This window comes from Elephantulus edwardii, unplaced genomic scaffold (genome assembly GCF_000299155.1).
Source record: "Elephantulus edwardii isolate Elephantulus edwardi_28Jun2011 unplaced genomic scaffold, EleEdw1.0 scaffold00316, whole genome shotgun sequence".
NCBI classification, from domain to species: domain Eukaryota; kingdom Metazoa; phylum Chordata; class Mammalia; order Macroscelidea; family Macroscelididae; genus Elephantulus; species Elephantulus edwardii.
Window position 1 is genome coordinate 1,797,443 of NW_006400066.1, and position 10,363 is coordinate 1,807,805.

The 10,363-nt window shown below is 39.8% G+C and overlaps 1 protein-coding gene across 1 annotated transcript; it reads right to left on the reverse strand.

The window, feature by feature from the left end:
- Window positions 1-7,522: 7,522 nt before the first annotated feature.
- CETN1 (centrin, EF-hand protein, 1) lies at window positions 7,523-8,041 on the reverse strand. Its single transcript, XM_006901288.1, has one exon. It carries the CDS (start codon window positions 8,039-8,041, stop codon window positions 7,523-7,525), a length of 519 nt encoding a protein of 172 aa, XP_006901350.1.
- Between the last annotated feature and the right edge of the window lie 2,322 nt (window positions 8,042-10,363).

The following is a 10,363-nucleotide window of genomic DNA, read 5'->3' on the forward strand; positions in this document are numbered from 1 at the left end:
ATTTGTGACTAGCTAAAACAATTTTGAAAAAAAAGAACCAGATATTAATATATATCTTTAAAACTACTGTAAAATGTTCTCTATGATAGTGTTTGGGGAAAAAAAGACCAGTGGGATAAAATAGTTCAGAAACAGATTCATGATATGGTGTCATCACAGATTTGGAGGGAAAAGATATTTTACTTTGTTGACATTGGGAAAGTCAGTCTATTATGTAGAGAAAAAGAAAACGAAAACAAAAGCACTATCTCATAGTACACAAACAAGCTCAAAAATATAAATGGATTAAAGTCATAAGGTTGGGTAGTCCCAACTCCAGTGCATCATAAAATAGAAGTGGTATATCTGGGGTCATGCACAAGAAGGGGTCAGAAGATCCAAGTAAACTACATAAGAAGACATCCCAGGTTCCCATGGCATCTACTGCTGTTACACACCCAGCTCATTCCTATGGCCACCTGGGTCATCTGTCAGTTATGACCAGCAGTCAGTTAAAACAGTTCTTGTAATAAATTACAGATTCTAGACAGCATTAGAAAATAGTCCCGAAAAACCACAATAAAGGGAAATCTCTCCAGTGAATGCTTTTGACTAAAAAGAGCACTCTTACCTGGGAACAATGCATGTCCAGTGACTGTCAATCACTGAGTTCTAACATTCTAGCCTCCTTGGCCCAATTTCAGGCATTTCTGCAGAGCCATTGCCTGAGCTCCCTCTGGGATCACTTGAAGCCTTTCTGCAATGTGAACAGGGAAATGGTCAGCTGCTAACAAAAAATTGGCTATAGTCCAGAAGAACCATGGGAAAAAGACCTGGAAATCTACTCCCAAAATAAAATTACTAGCCATTGAAAAGGCTATGGTGCATAGTTCTACTGCAAGACACATAGGACACTTTGATGACAACTATTTTTGTTAAAACTCAAACTCATTACTAAGGTATTAGAACTAACTCACACATGACCCTCCATTGGGTTTCCAAGACTATAAATTACAGGGAGGAAACTGTCCAAATTTTCCTATGAAACTGCTGGTGGATTTGAACTGCCAGATAAGTGTGGCCATTGGGTGAGCAGTACAACTCCCTACAGACTACACCACAGGACTCTCCGCTTTTTGTTAAGCTCTCCTTAAAAAAGGGTCACTTAAATTGTCCTCTTGCTTACTTGGGGTTTTAATGATCTTGATAATATGGTAACACAATGACAATACTGCCATATTCTCATCATTAACCCCAGAGTCTGCTTTTCATATTACACATACATCTGAAAATCAAGGGATTATCAGTGCAGGTCCCATATAGTCACATGCATTTCTTTGGTAAACTCCTGTTTTTCTGATAATGGAATGACTTTTAAAAAATTTATTATTAATTTCAATGAAATGTACAGAGACTTTGGATTTCCATTCATTCATTGTTGCACTTTTCTCCCCTCCCAAGCCTCCTCCCACCCCAGAACACTACCCTCTTGGAAAAGTAAAAGAAAATTCTTTCATTGTTTTGCAATCCCTTACCTCAGGTCCAGTCCAGTATGCAGCCTTCGCTCTGGACTCCTGTCATGGCTAAAATGCCTAATCACATATCCCTTTTAAATAGTTTTCTCCCTCATCTGTTCCAGTGCAGTATACATTATTGAATCCATCTTTCTCAGTCTCCCCCCAACCCCGATGTCAGTCCTGTTTTACAACAGTGACACCGTGCAGCATTTGTCCTTTTGTGACCGAGATACTTCACTCAGCATAATGTCCTCTAGGGTCACCCATTTTGAATAATATTGCATGAGTTCCTTGTTTTTCAATGCAGCATAGTATTCTATTGTGTGAATATACCACAGCTTCTCTATCCATTTGTTTGTTGATGGCACTTAGGTTGTTTCCAACTCCTTGCTATTGTGAGCAAAGCTGCTATAAACCTGGGTGTGCATTTATCTGCTTGAGTGGCAGTTATGGCCTCTTTGGGGTATATTCCCAGCAGTGGAATTTCTGGGTAAAATGCTATCTCTATTTGCAACTTTTTGAGAAAGCGCCATACCACTTTCAACAGTGGTTACACCATTTTACACTCCCACCAACAATAAATAAGGGTTCAAGTTTCTCCACAACCTTGCCAGCATTTGTTGCTTGCTGTTCTGTTAAATTTTTCTATTCTGACTGAGATGAGATGATATCTCATACTTCTTTTGATTTGCATCTCTCCTAGAGCTAGGGATTTTGAACATTTCTTCATGTGCTTGTTAGCCATCTGAATGTCTTTGGTGAAGTGTCTGTACATATCTTGTGCTCATTTTTCTATTGGATTATTTACCTTTATCTTGTTGTGGTATGGAATGACTTTTGATGGTTGAGATAAAATGACTTTTTTAATGCTTTCCAGCCTGAAGGAACTAGGTTCTAGAACTTTATTTCCTTACCTGTAAAAGAGCACCATAAATTTTTATTTAATAGTCTACTTTTAAGGAGCTCTGGTGACCTAGTGGTAAGAAGCTGCCATGAAATCACAAAGGCACATGGTTTGAATGCACCAGCAGCTCCATGGGAGTAGGATGGGAGATCTCCTCCCATGTGATGTACTGCCTTTGAAAACCCACTGAAGGGTCAATTGTGGATCAGTTTCCAATTGATGGCACACACCAGTAACAACTGTATACATATGCCTGTCTTCGTAAATGTGTCACCGACTTCTCTTAAAACCCAAATGTCAACCTAGGCCTATTCTCTCCCCCAAGAGTTCCTTCCTCACTCAGAATGGAGCCAATTGAGGGGTGGTCCTGATAGTTGATTAAGAGTCTCATTCCTAGCAGTAAGTGAGATTCATAGGTATTATGGAGCTCCATTCTCCTGACTCAGAAGGACTGTGCCTTCAGGACACTCTAAGTACTGGGCTGCAGGCTGCCAGATGGACCCCATGGTTTGTGGCCATTCTGAATGCTGTACTTCTGCCCAGGTTCCTGATTTTTCACTTCCATCATCTGCAGAGTTAGAAGCCAACACAGAATCCAATTCAGTTGGCTGATGCCAACTTCTCCCAGTTTCTGCCAACTTTCTTTTTTTCTGGTACTCTACTTTTATCCATATGTAGTTCTTAGGCTCAAGTATGCCAGAAGTGATGAAGATGGCACAGGGTTCAGATATGTTGCTCATAAATCATCTCAACTTGAAAGTACTTAACAACAGCAACAACAGCTTTTTGGAGGAAGACTCTAATCAATAGGATGGCAGGAAATTCTGCTTTCTAGAATATTATATTCCACCCCTGTCTTGCCATGAATACTGATGCTGGCTCAAGGTGCACCTATATCACCATCACTGCAGCTAAGATTTTGAATCTAGCATTTGTAGCCCAAGTGAGATTTCCTGTCATGTGCCATTCACCTCAGCAAATTCCTCACAGTGAAGGCCAGTCACTTCAGCTAGTACTGTTCTTGACAAATAAGTCTCTGCTAATGACAATTAAACTCAGAGTAGTAGTTCTCACTGATAAAATTTGTCACACTCTGGAGGGAAAAATTGCTGGCAAAGCAAGAGGAAAAACAAATCTCCAGAATTTGAGCATTATCAGAATGAGACTTTGTGTAAAACTATAATTTGGTGTCACTTGTTTTCTTAATAGTTTTGTTGCCTATTATGAAAACATTTGTCAAACTTGCTCCATTTCAGTAGATATTATCTTCCCATTATTTTTTCCTACCTTAAAGTTTGTAGGTAAATTGTAGTCATACAGCAGCTGGCTCTGAGCCTTGACATTTCACTATCTCATGAATAACTGATCATGTCACTTAATTGCAGTTGACAGAACATTTAATATTTTGCCTTCTGATCCTGAATTGCAGATGTTATAACTATCAATTTTGGCTGATGATGCATGCCAGGAGATATCACTGCTGATGCTGTGCACCAGGAGCTGGAGACACTGCTGCTGACGTTGCACACCAAGAGCTAGCTATCCCACACTGGGAACTAGTGATTCTGTGTATGGGAACTAGTGATTCTGTGCCAGGAGCTTGCAACACTGGCCCAGGAGCTATGCTGGTATTTGAATGAGGTACTTTGTGTGAGTGGCTGTCACTGTTGTTTAGCTGGATCATGTGGGACTCCTTAAGCTCAATCAGAAGGGAACGAGACAGCTGGAGCTTGTCCTGAGAGGGAAAACCCAGGCTTCCTGATTTTCCAATCAGGTCTCCACACTCTCCCTTGCATCTCTTCACATCCAGTCCATTAATTGCCTGTAGCCAGGAACACCTTGGGCTGACCTAGCTATGGCAGTTGTCTGACAGAGGAGGGTGCTTTCACAGGCCTTTTTCTCCACCAAACCGAAGCAAATCCTCCCTTGAGTCAGAAGGCAGAAAGAAACCCAGGTAGGGTAGCTACTCCACCTGCTTCTGGAGCAGTGACTTCAGATCAAGAACTTGCTATAGCCTCAGGCATGAAAAATTCTACCACAGCAATACCACATAGGAAGCAGGCTACCTTACCCATATACAAGCCCAAAGCAAGACGTTACCCTCCAAAAAAAAGTGACACAGTATATCAATGGATTTCCTGAAGCCAGAAAGTCTGATGAAACTTTCTGACACAGAATTTAAGAACAATGATTGAATATTTTCAATGTGTGAAAGACATACTTGAAGAGTTATAGGACACTGCAACTAAAAACCATAAGGAGCTTGAAAAGACAATCCAAAACAATGCATATAAAACAAATGAAACATTCGAGGCTCTGGAAATACAAGAAACTACAATCCAAAATAAGACATCCAATGTTTCAGATGCTGTCAACATGATAGAGGGACATATGAACAGAGTTTAAAAGGTAGAACACAGAACCAGTGAAATAGAAAATTGTCATCCTGATCTGCTAAAGCAAAAAAGCAGAATCAAAAAGGAAGGAAAAAAGAAAACCTAAGAATAATGTGGGACACCATCAAGAGACATAACATGGGCAAAATCAGAATCTGAGAACAGGAAGAAGCAAATAAAGGCATTGAAAACGTTTTGGAAAAATACTAGAAGAAATCTTCCCAGGCATAATAAAGAATGAGAAAATATATATTCAAGAAGCTGAAAGAACACCATATAGAATAGACCCCAAAAGAAAAACACCAAGGAAGGCATATCATAGACAAATTTGCTAGAATTAAAGATAAAGAGAGAATTCTGAAAGCAGTGAGAGAGAAACAAAGAGTAACTTATAAGGGAGAGGAGACAAGATTAAGTACCAATTTCTCAGCAGAAACCATGCAAGCAAGAAGACAGTGGAATGACATATATCAAACACTCAAAGAACACAATTGTCAACCAAAAATGCTGTATCCAGCAGAATTGTCCATCAAATACAAAGGAGAGATCAAGATATTCCAAGAATAACAGAACTTAAGGGAGTTAGTAAAAATAAGACCAACATTGCAGGAAACACTAAGAAGGACCAAAGTAACTAGCAACAACACCAAAAAGAACTCAACAAAATGATAGCAATATAACCTTAACCTTGCCTCTCAATAATTACACTGAATGTGAATGGTTTAAATGCACCAAAGAGAAAAAAAGAGTAGCAAATTGGATTAAAACCCCCCAATATCCATCAGTATGCTGTTTACAAGAGACACACCTAAAAAATAAAGACTAAAAATAAAAGGTTTGAGAAAAATAAATCAAGCAAACAGCAATCAGAGAAAAGCAGGAGCAGCGATGTTAATCTCTGATAATATACATTTCAATGCAAAAACCAACAGAACAGACAGGGAAGGTCACAACAAAATGGTTAAATGGTCAATAGAACAAGAGGATATAACAATAATAAATATCTATGCACCAAATGAAAGACCTGAAAAATATATAAAACAAACATTAACAAAACTGAAAAAGGAAATAGGCAACACCACTATTGTAGTTGAAGATTTCAATATACCACTTTCAAGAACAGATAAAACTACCAGAAAGAAACACAACAAAGATGCTGAAGAATTAAATCATATAATAAACCAAATAGATTTCAGATATTTATAGGCTAATGCATCCCCGAAAAGCACAGTATACCTTCTTCTCCAATGTTCATGGAACATTCTCCAGAATAGATCACATTTTGGGTCACTACTGTATAACAATGAAAACTTTTTTTCCCCCAAAGAGTAAAGCAAACCGGGGTGGAGGCAAGGAGGAAAATGTGCAATAATGAATGAATGGAAATCCAAGTTCTCTATAAACTTTCATTAAAGTCTCAATTAAAAAAAAGGGGGAGAGGGGAAGAAGTTTGTAGGTATCCCTTTTTCCAAAAGAGCAAAGGCTTGATTTATACAGGAAAACAATGATACAGAGAAAGACACGCCACAGTAGTTTACTGGAATTTGCAGGGAATGATACGGTTTTGTTGTACATGGTTCATTATGAGTTAGAACCGAGAGGCACCTAACATTAATAGTTAGGCATGTGCTATGTGCATACTTTACTATCAACTGAATACCAAAGTCGGGGGGGGGGGAAGAAATCAAATACTAAGATACTTTAAAAGTCTATACTTGTGATAAAGCTTTGAGTGATTTTACAAGGAATCATAGCTTTACATGTAAATAATTTTTATACTTTTCTAAATTGCAAGTACTTATGTTCTTGCATATCTATTAAAAATCAATCTTAAATTAGCTTACTCTTTTAAGCAGACTACATTTTTCTGGGGGTAAAAAGCTGTGCTGTAATCAATCGCCTAGGCACACAGAATCCACCTGCTGCTTTACTGGAGAAAGATGGGCAATCTCTTCTCATTTAATTAACTGCTTCTGAAAACACACCAGAGGGCCAGCTATGGGTTCTGACTTGACCGTACACAAAAACAATCTCTTAAATAAATAATATTTTTCTTGGGCCAGTGTTAAATTTTACTTTTACTCTGTAATTTTAGTATTCATATTGGCTCTGGATAACTCAGTTAATATACACACTAAAACAACAAAAAAACCTCGTGTTTTGTAGTCTAATTAATAGAGACCGTCCCCCTATCCCATTCCCAACAGAGTTTCTGGGAGGAGACTGCCCATCTTTCTATACAGAGCACCTGGTAGAAGCTGTTTTGCATTGTTTTTCTGGATGCCCATCATGTCTGAAATGGTGGAAGGCATCAAGCAGAGGAAGACCCTCAATCAGGTGACTGCAGCAAAGGGCTTGAGAGTGTCAGAGATTGTGAGGATGGCACAGGATAGCACAGAATTCGGATCTGTTGTTCAGAAGGTTGGTATGAGTTCTACTCTACTCAACTGCATCTAACAACCACCACCCACCACCATTGGTTAATGGCAAAATAAGCTGCAGACCCTTTGTACAAACCAAACTACTCCAGCTAGGCTCATGAGAATTAAAAACCAAGATTCAAAATATGTTTAAAGTTCTATAATTGAACCAAGGACTTGGAAGTATAATTTTCTAGACAAAAATAGCAGGGAGGGGAGAAAGATACCCGCTGCCCTCTAAAGGTTTCACACAACAGATGCTGGGAAAATGATGATGTCATGAGGCCCTTGCAGGAGATGTGGAAGCTAATAAAGGCTGGTCTTCTTCATGATCCGAAGAAATTCTTCCTCATTGACTTCACCATCCCCATCCCGATCGGCCTCATCTATCATCTCCTGCAGCTCCTCGTCGGTGAGATTTTCCCCCAGTTCGCTGGCCACACGCTTCAGATTTTTGAGAGAGATCTTCCCGGTCTCATCATCATCAAAGAGCCTAAAGGCCTTGAGGATTTCCTCTTTGGTGTCTTTCTCAGACATCTTCTGTGTCATCACTGCCAAGAAGTCATTGAAGCTGATCTTCCCGGTGCCTTCCTTGTCCACGTCCGCAATCATCTTCTTCATTTCCTCTTTCCTGGGCTCAAAGCCTAGAGCCCGCATGGCCACCTTCAGCTCCCGCACGTCGATGGTCCCAGTGCCGTCAGCATCAAAGAGATCAAACGCTTCCCGCACTTCTTGCTTTTGATCTTCTGTGAGTTCGGGTTTCGGGCCCATCTTTCTCCTCTGGCTGGCAGAGGGCAGGTTTGACTTCTTCAGGGAGGTCGCCATCTTCCTCAAAGTGTTGCCCCTGCAACTGCCACACCAGGCAGCTCGCGGCCCAGGCGCAGAGCAGCAGGAGGTGGGACGCCTGGGTGCGCAGGCGCAGAGCCTCAGGGAGGGAGGCGATGGTGCCACAGGTGCGCCTGCGCAGAGCTACAGAGGGTGGGACGCCCAGGTGCGCAGGCGCAGAGCATCAGGAAGAGAGGGGGTTGGTATCCTACGTGCGCCAGTGGGGTGGGTCTGTTCCCGGCCCCCCTCCATTCATTCTCAGCCACATATTCTGCTCTGTCCTGTGAGCCACGCTGACTGAACCTGTCATATTTCTGTGACTTAATTTTCACCAGAACCTCCAGTTCCTGGCTTTATTACCCACTTTCTGGGAATTGATACCTGAAGCTGGCAAGAACTGACAACACAGTTGTTGTCCATAATTCATTGATATTTGGTTGTCAATTCATGTTAAAAAGTGGCATTGAGTCAAGTAGGACTCACAGCCACCCTGTGAACAACATATTTTAACTCTGTCCTATCCTGTTGTCGTCTTTATCATCCTAGACAGATTTGAGTCCATTGCTGCAGACACTGAATCAATCCATCTGGCTGAAAGTCTTAATCTCCTTTGCTGAACCTCCACCTTCCCAAGCATGATGTCCCTTTCCAAAGAATAGCCTTTCCTAAAAATAGTTCCAAAATAGCTGAAGCTTCACCACCTTTGCCTCCAAGGAGCACTCTGCTTGTACTTTCTCTAAGTCATATCTTTTTGTTCTTTTGGAAGTTCATGAGATTAGACAGTACTCATCTCCTACACAACTCAAATGCATCGATTCTTCTTCTGTTATCCTTACTCACTGTCAGGCTTTCAAATGCAGGTAATTGGAAAAATTGGCTTGAATCAGGTGCACCTTAGTCTTGAAATTCTTTTATTGCTTTGTTTGGAAGTCCTTCCTCTTTCCTTTCCCACACTTGTACAAATTGTAGAAACCCTTTGGTCTGAGGTTCAGGATGAATTTACAGTCGCCAAAATTGAGGTTGATCGTTTGGTATTAGATGAAGAAGGCGGCTGAGAAAGTATCAAAGATCAAATTATATATTCATCTTCACACAAACAGAAGAACAGATGGGATGGAAGCAGTTATGGATAAAATGTTAGATGTTGTTACTGACATTACTTTCAAGAATAATGAAACGTAATACTTTTATTTGGCATGTACTCAAATACCCAAATTTGTGTCTTCCTTTCAGTGTTTCCATTTTATATAGTTCCAGGTTATTGTCTCTTTGTGACTTTCCTGTTGTTGTGATTCTGGAAGTTGTGCCACTAGTTTATTAAGTACTGAACGTAGGGTTGCCCAGGGTGCATGAATTTCAGTGGCGCTTCTAGACTCACATAAATTGGGAAGGAGGATCTGGAAATTGACTTCTGAAGATAATTGACCAGTGAAAAATCTTGTTAAGTGTTGCAGAACACAACTGTCTGATACAGTTCTGAAAGGGAAGCCTCTCAAAGTTGGAAGGCACTAGAAATACAACTGGGAAAGTACTACCTCCTCAAAAGAGAATCTGCAGAAGTGATATGGATAAAGTAGAACTTTTGCAACTTTCATTTGCTGATGTGGCACAAGACAACTGTTAAAATCCACTAATGTGCAGAACATGGAATATACAAGGCATAAATCTAGGAAAATTGGAAATTATAATTAGAATGTAATGCATCAAAGCTGATATACAGGGTGTTAGTGAAATGAAATGGAACTGGTATTGACCATTTTGGATTAGAAAATTAGATAAGATAGATGATAGATAGATAGATAGATAGATAGATAGATAGATAGATAGATATTCTACAATAGTAGGCATGAGAAATTGGAGAGAAATGGCATCATTAATAATAAAAAAGAGTGTGGCAAGATGTACCCTGGAGCACAACCCTGTCAGTAATGGGATACTATCTACCTGCCTACCAGTATCACTAACTAATGCTAAAGGTGGAAAAAAAATTGAAGATTTGTTGTTTGACCAATTTTTGCTGTCTGAAATTGTTCAAATATGCAATCAAGATATATTGTGAAATACTGGTGATTGATATGTGAAAATCATACATGCAAAACATTGGGAAGTAAGGCCTTGGCTATAAAAAGGGCATTGGAAATGATATGATAGAATTTTGCAAGACCAACAACTTAATCACTCCAAATGGCACTTTATACAACATAAATTGTGATTATACATGTATACTTTGGCAGATGAGCTACACAGAAACCAAACTAACCACATTTGTGGAAAGAAATTATGAGAAACTTAATATCAGAACAAGGCTAGAACCCAACTGTA